Source organism: Helianthus annuus, chromosome 6 (assembly GCF_002127325.2).
Source record: "Helianthus annuus cultivar XRQ/B chromosome 6, HanXRQr2.0-SUNRISE, whole genome shotgun sequence".
Classification (NCBI taxonomy): domain Eukaryota; kingdom Viridiplantae; phylum Streptophyta; class Magnoliopsida; order Asterales; family Asteraceae; genus Helianthus; species Helianthus annuus.
This window is the reverse complement of record NC_035438.2, coordinates 78,227,364-78,244,627: the sequence shown is the minus strand read 5'-3', so window position 1 is coordinate 78,244,627 and position 17,264 is coordinate 78,227,364. Positions and strand designations below refer to the sequence as shown.

The following is a 17,264-nucleotide window of genomic DNA, read 5'->3' as shown; positions in this document are numbered from 1 at the left end:
GTAGAGCAATATACCCACGCCTCTTCTTGGACTTTTGTCCAATTTTGGCGCTCCATTTTTCCCTTTTTTTCCCGAGCGTCATCTTCTTCGTTGCCGGCGTCTTCATCCACATTATATTCATCATCGCCGGTGTCATCTTCATAGTCATCTTCATAGTCGCCCAAATTTTGAGTTTCGGGCACTACTTCCTCATCCTCGTCCTCATGAATAGGTAGAGGACTTCAACATTTTCTCGTGGAGATGGAACTTGTGGGGAACGAAAATCATACGGGTCGAAGGCGGGGGTTTGAGGATCCATTGATAACAAATTTTGAAAATAGCCGAAAGTGGGTTGTGGTTGGGTGTTGTGAAAGGAGGGGTGTGAAGGTTGTTGGTAAAAAAAAACGGGGGTTGTGAAGTATATCCGAAAGGGGGTTGTGGTTGTGCACTTGCACCGCTCGAACCACCACGAGACGGTTGCGAGTCGCGTCCCCTAGATTTTTTCTTGGTTTCGCGGGGTTGGTTCTCCATTGCTCGGTTTGGCTTTGGGTTGTATTTGATAGATTATAGAGTATGTTTGAGAATGGGTGTGGTAAAAAAATTAGATTGAAGTTGGTTATTTATATTGGTTAAAATTGAATTTTTTTTAAACATTTGACTGTTGCCCAACGTTAAAATCTCGATCCTTGTGCAATTTCTTGTGCGGTGAACATACACCGATCTTGGTCCCCGATTTGCCTCACCGCGGGGATGGCGGCGGTGTTCCCGCTCGGGGACTTGGGTCACCGCTTGCCTCCCCGCATAGTGCCCCGTGCACCCTTAGGCTATGCGGTATGGTGATAGTTCATCGTATGATCCGTTACGTAGACGCTACGTAGATCGGGTGTGAGGATGAGGCAAAGAGGATGGAGGTAATGAAATGGGGGATAGACCTAAAATATATATGTATATATTGTATATATAGGTGTGTGAAAGAGGGGGAGGCCGGTCTCCATTGTCTTCATGCGGACGTTCACGACGCCGATGGTGGGGGCGAAATGGGGAGGACGGCGGTGCCGATCCAGGATGTACTGATAACGGCGACGCGTCATATGTCGCCGTTGTTGGTCCGACCCGAACGCCGAACACGGTGTCGCCACTATTACCTTTTGCGGCATAAATGACACTTTTAACGGTGACAACTGTCGCCGCTATTGCCCCGTTTTTTTGTAGTGACTATATATTAAAAAGAGTAAATTACAAAAATCGTCCTTTATGTATGTCACTTATTGCAAACTTTGTTATTTGTTTTCAATAATTATAGAAAACGTACTCGATGTTTGCAAACTATTGCAAGTTATGTCCTTTAGCCCTAACTAAGTTAATTTTTGTGGTTAAATATGACCAAATGGACCTCACATGAGGATATTTTTGTGGTTAAATCTGACCAAATGGACCCCACATGAGAGTAAAATGACCAAAATACCCTCATGTGAGGTCCATTTGGTCAGATTTAACCACAAAAATTAACTGAGTTGGGGCTAAAGGACATAACTTGCAGGATTTGCAAACAACAAGTATGTTTTCTTTAATTATTGAAGATAAAGGACGCAATTTGCAATAAATGACATACATAAAGGACGATTTTTGTAATTTACTCTATTAAAAATGAAACTAACACGAATAATAAGAGAGTTAATGTCTGCCATTACATGTGTTATTTTAAAGGAAAATTGTTTTTTAATAAACCAACATTTGTCTCGTTGGTAAATAATAATCTTACCTACGTAATTGGTATACATAATCCTACCTATCAACATGTTGGAACTCAATGAACTTCCGTTAATTTTTTTTAACTGAAGTTAATTTTTAAGTTTTATTTACTACACAAAAAGTCCATGTAGTTGTAATTTACTAGTTTTAACTATTTTATAAAACAAAAAAAAACCTCAAGGGACTATAATTTACTAGTTTTAAAATAGTTAAAACTAGTAAATTACAACTACAGGGACTGTTTGTGTAATAAATAAAACTTAAAAACTAACTTCAGTTAAAAAAAATTAATGGAAATTCATTGAGTACCAACATATTGATAGGTAGAATTATTGTATACCAATTACGTATGTAATATTATTATTTACCAACGGGACAAAGATTAATTTATTAAAAACCAATTTTCCTATTTTAAAACACCCCTCTCAATCATATAATCATTTTATCATACGTTGTTAAAAACATATTTCAAAATTGTATTTAATCATTACGTCAGAACCTACAAAATAAATTAATACTACTATATCCGTAATGTTTAGTCATTAAAAACCATAATAAGATTAGAGGGTATGGGGAGGCTCATCCCCATGAGGATGGGCCGCCACGTAGGCGTCACATCACCATTCCATGGAGGATGGGCCTCCTTGCATTTTGAGGGGGTGGAGGATGGGGTTACCCCATATAATTTTTTATTGTTCAATTTATTTTATTTGTTTAACTTTTATTGTTTAATTTTTATTGTTTAACTTTTTTATTTGTTTAATTTTATAAAAACAATTCAAAATTTAAATAAAAATAACACGCCTTAAAACACCCGTACACCCCCCCTATCTGTCTTTAATCAAAAATTTGGTTAGGGCGTGCAAAATTAAACGTCTGATGGTTGGCCAATCATTAGGTAACCTTCTTTTCTTTGACCAATCACCTTTTAATGGTTTTTTTATTTATTTAATTCTTTACACCCCTTTTTAACATAATGCAGCACAATGAACGCATCACCACTACACCCATTTTAGAAAAACGACTTATAATGCCTCATTGCTGACTGGAACACCATATAACGCATAATGACCATGGGCATTCTATTACCATTACATATGGTCTAAAGGCAAATCGGTAGATTGTCATTTTGCCATTACAACGACAAGGGCAAAACGGTAAATAAATTGGCCAGCTAAGTTCACTACTAGCGTTACCTTCGAGAACCTTCTTAAACAATCCAAACCTAAGTATTTATTCCATCCATTCACCACCCTAACAACCTCAAAACACCCACCCAACCCTCCTCCACAAGGTGAATCATGTCGGCACGTTACGAACTAGAGATCACCATCTCCTCTGCCAGAAACCTAAAAAACATCAGCTGGCGCCACGGCTCTCTCAACCCATACGCCGTCGTATGGGTCGACCCAAAAAAACAAACGCACAACAATGTCGACGAGGTGGGCGATGAGTCGCCAGTCTGGGATGAAAAACTCACCATATCGAGGATTCAACTCTCTATATCGACATCGTGCACGCTAACGCTGCGGCTGACACCAAGCAGTTGATCGGCTCAGCCAAGCTTAAGCTCATCGATGTTGTTGATGAGGTCAGAATGGGGAACATGTTTAGTGAAAGCTTAGAACTAAAGCGTCCGTCCGGGAGTCCGCTCGGGAGGTTAGAGGTGAAAGTATCTGTTAAGGAAACCCGCTATCCTGCGCCGGAACCTTACTATCCACCTCCTTATACTATCGCACCGCAACAGTATAATGCTCCTCAACCGTATGGTGGGAATTATCCGTACGCGGCTCCACCATCAGGCTACCTATATCCCGCACCACAACCACATTACGTGCCGCAATATGGGCAACCTGCTTATGGTGGAGCACCGTCGTATGGTGGTCCTCAATCTGTACCACCGTATGGTGGAGCACCGTCATATGGTGGTCCACCATCTGGACCACCGTATGGTGGTGCTCAACCGTCATACGGTGGGTATGAGGAGAAGAAGAAAAGTAAGTTTGGGATAGGGACCGGACTGGCGGTAGGAGCGGCGGCAGGGTTGTTGGGAGGGTTAGCGATAGCAGAGGGGGTTGATTATGTGGAAGATAAAATTGCGGAGGATATTTCCGAGAAGGTTGAGGATAACCTCGGTTACGACTATGATTAGAACATTCAACCTTCTTTATTTTTGTATTTCTTTCGCAAGGAATCAGAGATGTTCATGCAATGTGTTTTACTTTTTAATAATAAGATATTTAAAGAAAGTTGGTGAAATATTTTCAGAATTATTAACATAAAAATTTTTTTTTTATTATTTAAATTACGGTATGTTAATGTTGTAGGATACAAATAAGACTTTAAGATCTATACTACTATCATAGAATGGTATGATATTTTATTATTATTTAAGGCTCAAACTATCTATACATCAAGTGTGTAGATAGCCAACCCAAAAAGATGTTTTTTGTCCTATGTGCATACCCTACAGTGTCGAGCTGTGGCCAAAGCGTGACGTTTTGGTCCAGTCAACCAGACAAAAGACTGACGGGTGTCTGAGGGATCTGTTGACCGGACCAAAACGCCGAGCTTTGGCCGCGTTTTGGTCCTGTCAACCAGACCGGGTGTCAGTATTTTGTTTGGTTGACAGGACCAAATCGTAGCCAAAGCTCGGCGTTTTGGTCCGGTCAACAGACCCGTCAAACACCCGTTAGTCTTTGTCTGGTTGACCGGACCAAAACGTCATGCTTTGGCCACAGCTTGATATTGCAGGGTGTGCATATAGAACAAAAAACACCTTTTAAGTATGCCAATAAACAAATATGTGTGCAAATAGGTACACCCTTGTTTAAAAGTAGATGAGGTTGATGACTTGAACCATCACCTTTCTAGAGGAAACTCACTTTCCCAAAAGCCCTCACATACCACAAGCATGTCTCTTTTCCATTAACACCATATCATATTCTACTGATTTGATTCTCTTGTCAAATCACAAGAATTAAATATGGTTCTTATGCCTTTAATGCCATACCAAATTATTTTTAAACATAACTAACTCAAAATGCCTATTATAATTATAAAATATATTAAAACACCTCATATCACCTACATTGAAGATTTTGTTTTTAAAATTTTAACACTAGAATTTAATAATTCATTATCAAATAATATTTTTTTTTCCTTTTTTACTTTTTACTTCAACATCTCATCTTCCTCCGAAGAAGACGAGGACCACCAAGAATTAGATGCCATTGTAGATGAGAAGATATTTTTTTATAAAAGAATGGTATAAAAATGAGAGTGTTTTGGGTTGAAAGTGGGGAGAAAATGGTGAAATATGGTATAAAATGAGTTGGGTTTATAGAAAAGGGGATAATTTTCTTTATTAAATGTTATAGTCGTTGAACGGCTATTTTTTTGAATTTCAAGGCCCGTCACAATCGTCTTGTGGGAGCCGGTTTTCACATGCTGGGCCGGGGGGGGGGGGGTGTGGGGGACCGGCGCCAGGCCACGCCGGGCCTAAGCCGGCCTCCATACCGTCTGGTCTAATAAAACCAAAATCAATCAGACAAAAAAACCTAGAGCGTGTATAATTAATGTGAGTTATGTAATCCCTCTTTAATGCAACACAGGTAATCAATTCTAGTTTGGGAAATTGGTGCATTCACATTTTTCATCACAACCATAAACGCCTTAAAACACCCGTACACCCCCCCTATGTGTCTTTAATCAAATATTTGGTTGGGGCGTGCAAAATTAAACGTCTGATTGTTGGCCAATCATTAGGTAAGCTTCTTTTCTTTGACCAATCACCTTTTTAATGGTTTTTTTATTTATTTAATTCTTTACACCCCTTTTTAACATAATGCAGCACAATGAATACATCACCACTACACCCATTTTAGAAAAACGACTTAGAATGCCTCATTACTGACTGGAACATCATATAACGCATAATGACCATGGGCATTCTATTACCATTACATATGGTCTAAAGGCAAATCGGTAGATTGTCATTTTGCCATTACAACCACAAGGGCAAAACGGTAAATAAATTGGCCAGCTAAGTTCACTACTGGCGTTACCTTCGAGAACCTTCTTAAACAATCCAAACCTAAGTATTTATTCCATCCATTCACCACCCTAACAACCTCAAAACACCCACCCAACCCTCCTCCACAAGGTGAATCATGTCGGCGCGTTACGAACTAGAGATCACCATCTCCTCCGCCAGAAACTTAAAAAACATCAACTGGCGCCACGGCTCTCTCAACCCATACGCCGTCGTATGGGTCGACCCAAAAAACAAGCGCACAACACATGTCGACGAGGTGGGCGATGAGTCTCCAGTCTGGGATGAAAAACTCACCATCCCCTTCAGCGATCCGATCGAGGATTCAACTCTCTATATCGACATCGTGCACGCTAATGCTACGGCTGACACCAAGCCGTTAATCGGCTCAGCCAAGCTTAAGCTAATCGATGTTGTTGATGAGGTCGGAATGGGGAACATGTTTAGTGAAAGCTTAGAACTAAAGCGTCCGTCCGGGCGTCCGCACGGGAGGTTAGAGGTGAAAGTATCTGTTAAGGAAACCCGCTATCCTGTGCCGGAACCTTACTATCCACCTCCTTATACTGTCGCACCGCAACAGTATAATGCTCCTCAACCGTACGGTGGAAATCATCCGTATGCGGCTCCACCATCAGGCTACCCATATGCCACACCACAACCACATTACGTGCCGCAATATGGGCAACCTGCTTATGGTGGAGCACCGTCGTATGGTGGTCCTCAATCTGTACCACCGTATGGTGGAGCACCGTCATATGGTGGTCCACCATCTGGGCCACCGTATGGTGGTGCTCAACCGTCATACGGTGGGTATGAGGAGAAGAAGAAAATTAAGTTTGGGATAGGGACCGGACTGGCGGTAGGAGCGGCGGCAGGGTTGTTGGGAGGGTTAGCGATAGCAGAGGGGGTTGATTATGTGGAAGATAAAATTGCGGAGGATATTGCCGAGAAGGTCGAGGATGACCTCGGTTACGACTATGATTAGAACATTCAACCTTCTTTATTTTTGTATTTCTTTCGCAAGGAATCAGAGATGTTCATGCAATGTGTTTTACTTTTTAATAATAAGATATTTAAAGAAAGTTGGTGAAATATTTTCAGAATTATTAACATAAAAAAATTTATTATTATTTAAATTACAGTATGTTAATGTTGTAGGATACAAATAATACTTTAAGATCTATACTACTATCACAGAATGGTATGATATTTTATTATTATTTAAGGCTCAAACTATCTACACATCAAGTGTGTAGATAGCCAACCCAAAAAGATGTTTTTTGTCTTATGTGCATACCCTATGTGCATACCCTACGGGTGTCTGACGGATCTGTTGACCGGACCAAAACGCCGAGCTTCGGCCGCGTTTTGGTCCTGTCAACCAGACCGAGTGTCAGTCTTTTGTTTGGTTGACAGGACCAAAACGCTGACCGGACCAAAACGTCATGCTTTGGCCACAGCTCGATATTGAAGGGTATGTATATAGAACAAAAAACACCTTTTAAGTATGCCAATAAACAAATATGTGTGCAAATAGGTACACCCTTATTTAAAAGTAGATGAGGTTGGTGACTTGAACCATCACCTTTCTAGAGGAAACTCACTTTCCCAAAAGCCCTCACATACCACAAGCATGTCTCTTTTTCATTAACACCATATCATATTCTACTATTTTGATTCTCTTGTCAACTCACAAGAATTAAATATGGTTCTTATGCCTTTAATGCCATACCAAATTATTTTTAAACATAACTAACTCAAAATGCCTATTATAATTATAAAATATATTAAAACACCTCATATCACCTACATTGAAGATTTTGTTTTTAGAATTTAAACTCTAGAATTTAATAATTCATTATCAAATATTATTTTTTTCTTTTTTTACTTTTTACTTCAACATCTCATCTTCCTCCGAAGAAGACGTGGACCACCAAGAATTAGATGCCATTGTGGATGAGAAGATAATTTTTTTTATAAAAGAATGGTATAAAAATGAGAGGGTTTTGGATTGAAAGTGGGGAGAAAATGGTGAAAAATGGTATAAAATGAGATGGTTTTATAGAAAAGGGGATAATTTTCTTTATTAAATGTTATAGTCGTTGAACGGCTATTTTTTTGAATTTCAAGACCCGTCACAATCGTCTCGTGGGAGCCGGTTTTCACATGCTGGGCCGGGGGGGGGGGTGTGGGGGACCGGCGCCAGGCCACGCCGGGCCTAAGCCGACCTCCATACCGTCTAGTCTAATAAAACCAAAATCAATCAAACAAAAAAAACCTAGAGCGTGTATAATTAATGTGAGTTATGTAATCCCTCTTTAATGCAACACAAGTAATCAATTCTAGTTCGGGAAATTGGTGCATTCACATTTTTCATCACAACCATAAACGCCTTAAAACACCCGTACACCCCCCCCCCCCCTCTGTGTCTTTAATCAAAAAATTGGTTGGGGCGTGCAAAATTAAACGTCTGATTGTTGGCCAATCATTAGGTAACCTTATTTTCTTTGACCAATCACCTTTTTAATGGTTTTTTTATTTATATAATTCTTTACACCCCTTTTTAACATAATGCACCACAATGAACTCATCACCACTATACCCATTCTAGAAAAACGACTTATAATGCCTCATTACTGACTGGAACACCATATAACGCATAATGACCATGGCCATTCTATTACCATTACATACGGTCTAAAGGCAAATCAGTAGATTTTCATTTTGCCATTACAACCACAAGGGCAAAACGGTAAATAAATTGGCCAGCTAAGTTCACTACTGGCGTTACCTTCGAGAACCTTCTTAAACAATCCAAAGCTAAGTATTTATTCCATCCATTCACCACCCTAACAACCTCAAAACACCCACCCAACCCTCCTCCACAAGGTGAATCATGTCGGCGCGTTACGAACTAGAGATCACCATCTCCTCTGCCAAAAACCTAAAAAACATCAACTGGCGCCACGGCTCTCTCAACCCATACGCCGTCGTATGGGTCGACCCAAAAAACAAGCCCACAACACATGTCGACGAGGTGGGCGATGAGTCGCCAGTCTGGGATGAAAAACTCACCATCCCCTTCAACGATCCGATCGAGGATTCAACTCTCTATATCGACATCGTGCACGCTAACGCTGCGGCTGACACCAAGCCGTTGATCGGCTCAGCCAAGCTTAAGCTCATCGATGTTGTTGATGAGGTCGGAATGGGGAACATGTTTAGTGAAAGCTTAGAACTAAAGCGTCCGTCCGGGCGTCCGCACGGGAGGTTAGAGGTGAAAGTATCTGTTAAGGAAACCCGCTATCCTGCGCCGGAACCTTACTATCCACCTCCTTATACTGTCGCACCGCAACAGTATAATGCTCCTCAACCGTACGGTGGGAATTATCCGTACGCGGCTCCACCATCAGGCTACCCATATGCCGCACCACAACCACATTACGTGCCGCAATATGGGCAACTTGCTTATGGTGGAGCACCGTCGTATGGTGGTCCTCAATCTGTACCACCATATGGTGGAGCACCGTCATATGGTGGTCCACCATCTGGACCACCGTATGGTGGTGCTCAACCGTCATACGGTGGGTATGAGGAGAAGAAGAAAAGTAAGTTTGGGATAGGGACCGGACTGGCGGTAGGAGCGGCGGCAGGGTTGTTGGGAGGGTTAGCGATAGCAGAGGGGGTTGATTATGTGGAAGATAAAATTGCGGAGGATATTGCCGAGAAGGTTGAGGATGACCTCGGTTACGACTATGATTAGAACATTCAACCTTCTTTATTTTTGTATTTCTTTCGCAAGGAATCAGAGATGTTCATGCAATGTGTTTTACTTTTTAATAATAAGATATTTAAAGAAAGTTGGTGAAATATTTTAAGAATTATTAACATAAATTTTTTTTTATTATTATTTAAATTACGGTATGTTAATGTTCTAGGATACAAATAAGACTTTAAGATCTATACTACTATCATAGAATGGTATGATATTTTATTATTATTTAAGGCTCAAACTATCTACACATCAAGTATGTAGATAGCCAACCCAAAAAGATGTTTTTTGTCCTATGTGCATACCCTACAGTGTCAGTGTGGAGCTGTGGCCAAAGCGTGACGTTTTGGTCCGGTCAACCAGACAAAGACAAAGACTGACGGGTGTCTGACGGATCTGTTGACCGGACCAAAACGCCGAGCTTTGGCCGCGTTTTGGTCCTGACAACCAGACCGGGTGTCAGTCTTTTGTTTGGTTGACAGGACCAAAACGTAGCCAAAGCTCGGCATTTTGGTCCGGTCAACAGATCCGTCAGACACCCGTTTGTATTTGTCTGGTTGACCGGACCAAAACGTCATGCTTTGGCCACAGCTCGATATTGCAGGGTGTGCATATAGAACAAAACACACCTTTTAAGTATGCCAATAAACAAATATGTGTGCAAATAGGTACACCCTTATTTAAAAGTAGATGAGGTTGGTGACTTGAACCATCACCTTTCTAGAGGAAACTCACTTTCCCAAAAGCCCTCACATACCACAAGCATGTCTCTTTTTCATTAACACCATATCATATTCTACTAATTTGATTCTCTTGTCAAATCACAAGAATTAAATATGGTTCTTATGCCTTTAATGCCATACCAAATTATTTTTAAACATAACTAACTCAAAATGCCTATTATAATTATAAAATATATTAAAACACCTCATATCACCTACATTGAAGATTTTGTTTTTAGAATTTTAACACTAGAATTTAATAATTCATTATCAAATAATATTTTTTTTTTCTTTTTTTACTTTTTACTTCAACATCTCATCTTCCTCCGAAGAAGACGAGGACCACCAAGAATTAGATGCCATTGTGGATGAGAATATAATTTTTTTATAAAAGTATTGTATAAAAATGAGAGTGTTTTGGGTTGAAAGTGGGGAGAAAATGGTGAAAAATGGTATAAAATGAGATGGTTTTATAGAAAAGAGGATAATTTTCTTTATTAAATGTTATAGCCGTTGAACGGCTATTTTTTTGAATTTCAAGGCCCCGTCACAATCGTCTCGTGGGAGCCGGTTTTCACATGCTGGGCCCGGGTGGGGGGGGGGGGTGTGGGGGACCGGCGCCAGGCCACGCCGGGCCTAAGCCGGCCTCCATACCGTGTCTGGTCTAATAAAACCAAAATCAATCAAACAAAAAAAACCTAGAGCGTGTATAATTAATGTGAGTTATGTAATCCCTCTTTAATGCAACACAAGTAATCAATTCTAGTTCGGGAAATTGGTGCATTCACATTTTTCATCACAACCATAAACGCCTTAAAACACCCGTACACCCCCCCTATGTGTCTTTAATCAAAAATTTGGTTGGGGCGTGCAAAATTAAACGTCTGATTGTTGGCCAATCATTAGGTAACCTTATTTTCTTTGACCAATCACCTTTTTAATGGTTTTTTTTATTTATTTAATTCTTTACACCCCTTTTTAACATAATGCAGCACAATGAACGCATCACCACTACACCCATTTTAGAAAAAACGACTTATAATGCCTCATTACTGACTGGAACACCATATAACGCATAATGACCATGGGCATTCTATTACCATTACATATGGTCTATAGGCAAATCGGTAGATTGTCATTTTGCCATTACAACCACAAGGGCAAAACGGTAAATAAATTGGCCAGCTAAATTCACTACTGGCGTTACCTTCGAGAACCTTCTTAAACATTCCAAACCTAAGTATTTATTCCATCCATTCACCACCCTAACAACCTCAAAACACCCACCCAACCCTCCTCCACAAGGTGAATCATGTCGGCGCGTTACGAACTAGAGATCACCATCTCCTCCGCCAGAAACCTAAAGAACATCACTGGTGCCACGGCTCTCTCAACCCATACGCCGTCGTATAGGTCGACCCAAAAAACAAGCGCACAACATATGTCGACGAGGTGGGCGATGAGTCGCCAGTCTGGGATGAAAAACTCACCATCCCCTTCAACGATCCGATCGAGGATTCAACTCTCTATATCGACATCGTGCACGCTAACGTTGCGGCTGACACCAAGCCGTTAATCGGCTCAGCCAAGCTTAAGCTAATCGATGTTGTTTAGATGAGGTCAGAATGGGAAACATGTTTAGTGAGAGCTTAGAACTAAAGCGTCCGTCCGGGCATCCACACGGGAGGTTAGAGGTGAAATTATCTTTTTAGGAAACCCGCTATCCTGCGCCGGAACCTTACTATCCACCTCCTTATACTGTCGCACCGCAACAGTATAATGCTCCTCAACCGTAAGGTGGGAATTATCCGTACGCGGCTCTACCATCAGGCTACCCATATACCGCACCACAACCACATTACGTGTCGCAATATGGGCAACTTTCTTATGGTGGAGCACCGTCGTATGGTGGTCCTCAATCTGTACCACCGTATGGTGGAGCACCGTCATATGGTGGTCCACCATCTGGACCACCGTATGGTGGTGCTCAACCGTCATACGGTGGGTATGAGGAGAAGAAGAAAAGTAAGTTTGGGATAGGGACCGGACTGGCGGTGGAGCGGCGGCAGGGTTGTTGGGAGGGTTAGCGATAGCAGAGGGGGTTGATTATGTGGAAGATAAAATTGCGGAGGATATTGCCGAGAAGGTTGAGGATGACCTCGGTTACGACTATGATTAGAACATTCAACCTTCTTTATTTTTGTATTTCTTTCGCAAGGAATCAGAGATGTTCATGCATTGTGTTTTACTTTTTAATAATAAGATATTTAAAGAAAGTTGGTGAAATATTTTCAGAATTCTTAACATAAAAAAAAATTTATTATTATTTAAATTACGGTATGTTAATGTTCTAGGATACAAATAAGACTTTAAGATCTATACTACTATCATAGAATGGTATGATATTTTATTATTATTTAAGGCTCAAACTATCTACACATCAAGTGTGTAGATAGCCAACCCCAAAAGATGTTTTTTGTCCTATGTGCGTACCCTACAGTGTCGAGCTGTGGCCAAAGCGTGACGTTTTGGTCCGGTCAACCAGACAAAGACTGACGGGTGTCTGACGGATCTGTTGACGGGACCAAAATGCCGAGCTTTGGCCGCGTTTTGGTCCTGTCAACCAGACCGGGTGTCAGTCTTTTGTTTGGTTGACAGGACCAAAACACAGCCAATGCTCGGCGTTTTGGTCCGGTCAACAGACACCCGTTAGTCTTTGTCTGGTTGACCGGACCAAAACGTCATGCTTTGGCCACAGCTCGATATTGCAGGGTGTGCATATAGAGCAAAAAACACCTTTTAAGTATGCCAATAAACAAATATATGTGCAAATATGCCACAAGCATGTCTCTTTTCCATTAACACCATATCATAATCTACTGATTTGATTCTCTGGTCAAATCACAAGAATTAAATATGGTTCTTATGCCTTTAATGCCATACCAAATTATTTTTAAACATAACTAACTCAAAATGCCTATTATATTTATAAAATATATTAAAACACCTCATATCACCTACATTGAAGATTTTGTTTTTAGAATTTTAACACTAGAATTTAATAATTCATTATCAAATAATATTTTTTTTCTTTTTTTTTTACTTTTTACTTCAACCATGTTTATTTTATAATTAAACCTTACATATAAATAAATCTATTTTCAATTAAGTATATTTGAAATTTTCATTAGCTTAGTATTAATTTAAAACTAACTAAAAATTACGTAATTTAAAAATTATAATATTTTGATATCGATTGGTACCAATACCAGTATTTGTAATATAGGTCTTTAGTCTAATTTATATATTATTTAATTTGGCTTTCTTAATAGTTTCTATTCGTTAACTTTTTAAAAGAATCTGAACACACGACTTTGTGTAATTTGTTTGCTAGGCATTTCGGTAAAAATTGTATTCAAAATAGTGTATTTTTTTGGTATCTTAATTTATGCGAGTGCCACAACCATGATGAACCAATTCCAAACGTGCAACATCTTACCGATATTGGTGTTGTTAAAACCAGTATTTGATCATATCATTTATTATGGTTTTCGATCAATGTAAAATACGTGTCAATATCTTTTTGGTCACATCAAGATTTTAATTTTTGGGAATTTCTCTTTCAGTTGTTATAACTTGTTATAACGAGTGCTAGTAATGTAAAGAACCGAACTAATACATATTGAATTCCCGCTGCATAGCGCGGGGTATCTCACTAGTATATATTAGATATCATCATCATAGCTACATGAAACTTTTTTGTTTTTACATATTTACCACAAAACTATTATTTTTCACTATTATTTCGTTTTAATGGTGTTTTGGTCAAAAATCTATTTAAGGATAATGTAACCAAGTTTTTTGTGAGGTAGAGTGCTTGTATGAACAAAATGAATGATGAACGATTAATAAAACTAATACACAAAGATTTATACGAGGAAAAGCCCTTGATCAGTAGTAGATCGCCGGCATAAAAACCTCGGGTGGTGAAAACTATCAACCACCACTATATTGAACAATGAAAATGGTTATAACTTTGGATGTTGATCAAGTGTGGTACAATAGTATTTGTAGATTTCCTGCTCGTAATGTGTGTATGCAAAAGTGTGGTTATGCCTATTAACACTTGATCAACCCCTTTAAAATTAAAGATAACAAGATATCCAAAAATTATGCTAGTCCGTGTTCACTCCCATGACCGTTGTGGAATAAGCACATGCAGCTTCCATAACGAATTCCCAGCGAGATTCCAGCTTAGACTCAGTCCACCACGTCGCCATCATGCATATGAACATAAGAAAACATCGAGAACAATTGTTATAAACTATAAGAAATAATAAGGATCCTTGATCCTCTGAGTCCCTGTACTAACCGCTAAGGATAACTTATCCAGACGATGCCTCAGAATATGGGATCCAGTATAACTAAAATTTAGCCCCTAACAATTGCCCCCAATATGGCGGTTGTGATAAAAAAAATCATAGCTGTCATATTTCCATTATAATCGAACTAGCCGTTGCACAGCCCAACTAGTCGTTACACTTCTAACGAATGGGACTTGATCAGCTACAACCATCATTGTGATATTTAGGGTAGAGATAAACCTTTCAATTTCTTTAAAGATCAGAAGATCCATTCGTATATCTTCATTCCAGAGATCATAATCAGGTATTATTCTCTCTCTCTCTCTCTCTCTCTTCTCTCTATTTTCTTCTCCCAATTATTCATACCTTCTTTCTCAAAATAGCGAAAATAGGCACTAGATCCTCTCTTGGTACCAGTCCAGATAAGGATAACACACTTAAAAGCCAAAATCTCTTGATGAATCCCTCATCAAAGATATGCAAATTCACTGACCCTGAGATAGAGAACCTTGCTTGGTGTTTCCCGTCGGAGACTGTTTTCCGGCCCTTTGACCCATCGGCTCATAGTGATGCGATTGCACCGGTGTGGTTTTGCTTTCCAGCTCTTCATTTTATCCAAGGTTATTCTTACCCTTTTCCACACCTTACTCAAGGATTCTTCACACTAACTGGTATCAGCTACAGTCAGGCCATGCCAATGTTGTGTAGGACCCTCTTCACCATCGAAGAGATCCTCAAAACTGAAGACCTTGAGTTTGTCTTATTGGAGCTTCCGTATCTTTATTCCTTGGTTACCCACGACTCCAGTCGCTTCTTGTTCAAATCTAAACCCCATCAACCTTTATCGATCCTCAAAACCACCCAAAATGATTTCACAGGGAAGAATCAGTTCTTCTTTGTGAGAAAGGATTCAATCCCTAACGGGGATTGTTTACCTAAGAAGTGGATCTTGATGGGTAGGATATAGGATCCTTAGATAACCTGTAAATAACCCATTTTTCTGACTTATACTTTTTGTTTGCATGCAGTGACTGTTTTGGTCAAAAATCACACAAGGATAATGCAACCAAACTCTTTGTTAACGGGGAATGATGCTTGTAGTGATGGATAAAGTAAAGGATCACTTAAATGTAAATTGCACAAGTGACACAAGGATTTATACGAGGAAAAAGCCCTTGATCAATGAATGATCTCCGGCATAAAAAACCTCGGGTGATGGAAACTACCGATCACCAAACTTCAATATAATAAACAATGTTTACAACTTTGGATGGTAACGAGCTAGGTACAAGGATCACTATGGTGTAGTATGCTAGAGTGTGTAAGAAATGTGTTGTGTCCTCCGAATGCTTGAGAGTGCCCTTTATATAAGTGTGTGTGGTTGAATTTAGGTAAGTCACCTAACTACTAGCTCGTTACCCCTTTAGAAACAGAAGTAAATTTAGCCTAACTAAACGCCCGTAATTTGTGCTAAGTTTCCATATTCTCCACAACGTCTATTTCTGGTTATGCATGTGCGAAATTAGCGTGAAAGATTCCTTAATAACGTTGCCAAGACCAGGTTCAACTCGTAATTCCTGCAAAACAACATTAAATATAAAGAGAACAATCGTTAGTATGAGGATCCTTAGGATGATCCATGATCCTTATCCTGAAGCTCTTCTGAGGATCACTATCTGCCAAAGAAACAAGGATCACTTGTTAGGATATCATGTAAGGATCATAGGTCATTAAAATCCTGCCCTAACAATTGCCCCCAAAATATAAGGAGTAATTATGTAATATTAACGAGTTATATTTTGCTGATCTTATCTGTAACTAACTCAACGGATATATAGCCGTTGTGAACGAACTATCCGTTGCAACCCTGACGTCACGGAGGTGACAGCCCTGCACAAATCATGATTATAAATAGAGATAGGGATAGGATCGTTTGCATTTAAAATCAAGAACTTCTCCCTTTATAACCGCAACCAGAGGATTGAACAGCTATTCCCTTCATCTTCTCTCTCGATTGCTCTGTTTTTCTTCTTGTGTCTATTTCGTTCAAAATGTTGCTCCGGAATTCTCCTGCCAAGGATCAGCAGAAAGAAAGCCCCTTTAAGAGCCAAGGGATCATCACAAACTCTGCTAAAGAACGCTGTATTTTTGCTGATCCTCAGATTGACAGGATTCGGTGCTGTTTTCCTGCAAATACGGTGTTCAAAGCTTATGATCCTTCTGCCCTGAGTGACCACACCTCCGATTCATGGGTTGCCTTTCCTGTGATCCCGTTTTCCATAGGTTATACGTATCCCTTTCCAGCCTTCACCCAAGCCTTCTTCTCCTTGACCGGCATATCTTACATCCAGGCCATGCCGATGATCTGGAGGGTTTTGTTTACCCTTGAGAGGATCATCGAGCAAGAGGGGATTGACTTAGGTATGGCCGAGTTGGGTGAGCTATACGATCTGACCACCTTTGGTTCCCATCGTTATCTGTTTAAACGTAGACCCGGGGAGGAGCATCCGATCTTCAAGGCTACCAAGAATGATACTAATTGGAAGCGGCGGTTCTTTTTTGTAAGGAGAGATACCATCCCTGATGGGGAGGATTTGCCCAAGAAGTGGGTTACCCATGGT

The 17,264-nt window shown here is 40.0% G+C and overlaps 3 protein-coding genes across 3 annotated transcripts; all 3 read left to right on the top strand.

Moving 5' to 3' along the window:
- Positions 1-3,032: 3,032 nt before the first annotated feature.
- Positions 3,033-3,883, top strand: LOC110944935 (formin-A). The gene is given in 2 exon segments (XM_022186579.2): positions 3,033-3,207; positions 3,210-3,883. Coding segments are annotated over 2 exon segments (849 nt in total).
- A 2,020-nt stretch (positions 3,884-5,903) lies between these two features.
- On the top strand, positions 5,904-6,770 carry LOC110944936 (protein SRC2 homolog). Its single transcript, XM_035974192.1, has 2 exons — positions 5,904-6,501; positions 6,532-6,770. Exons 1-2 carry the CDS (start codon positions 5,904-5,906, stop codon positions 6,768-6,770), a joined length of 837 nt encoding a protein of 278 aa, XP_035830085.1.
- A 1,911-nt stretch (positions 6,771-8,681) lies between these two features.
- LOC110944938 (protein SRC2 homolog) lies at positions 8,682-9,555 on the top strand. The gene has a single exon (XM_035974660.1). The coding sequence runs from the start codon at positions 8,682-8,684 to the stop codon at positions 9,546-9,548; it is 867 nt and encodes a 288-aa protein (XP_035830553.1). The 3' UTR covers positions 9,549-9,555.
- The last annotated feature ends 7,709 nt before the right edge of the window (positions 9,556-17,264 follow it).

Coding starts and splice junctions, on each gene's coding strand:
- LOC110944936 (XM_035974192.1), top strand. CDS start 5,904: ATGTCGGCGCGTTACGAACTAGAGATCACCATCTCCTCCGCCAGAAAC. Junction 6,502..6,531: donor TGGAGCACCGTCGTATGGTG/GTCCTCAATCTG, acceptor CGTATGGTGGAG/CACCGTCATATGGTGGTCCA.
- LOC110944938 (XM_035974660.1), top strand. CDS start 8,682: ATGTCGGCGCGTTACGAACTAGAGATCACCATCTCCTCTGCCAAAAAC.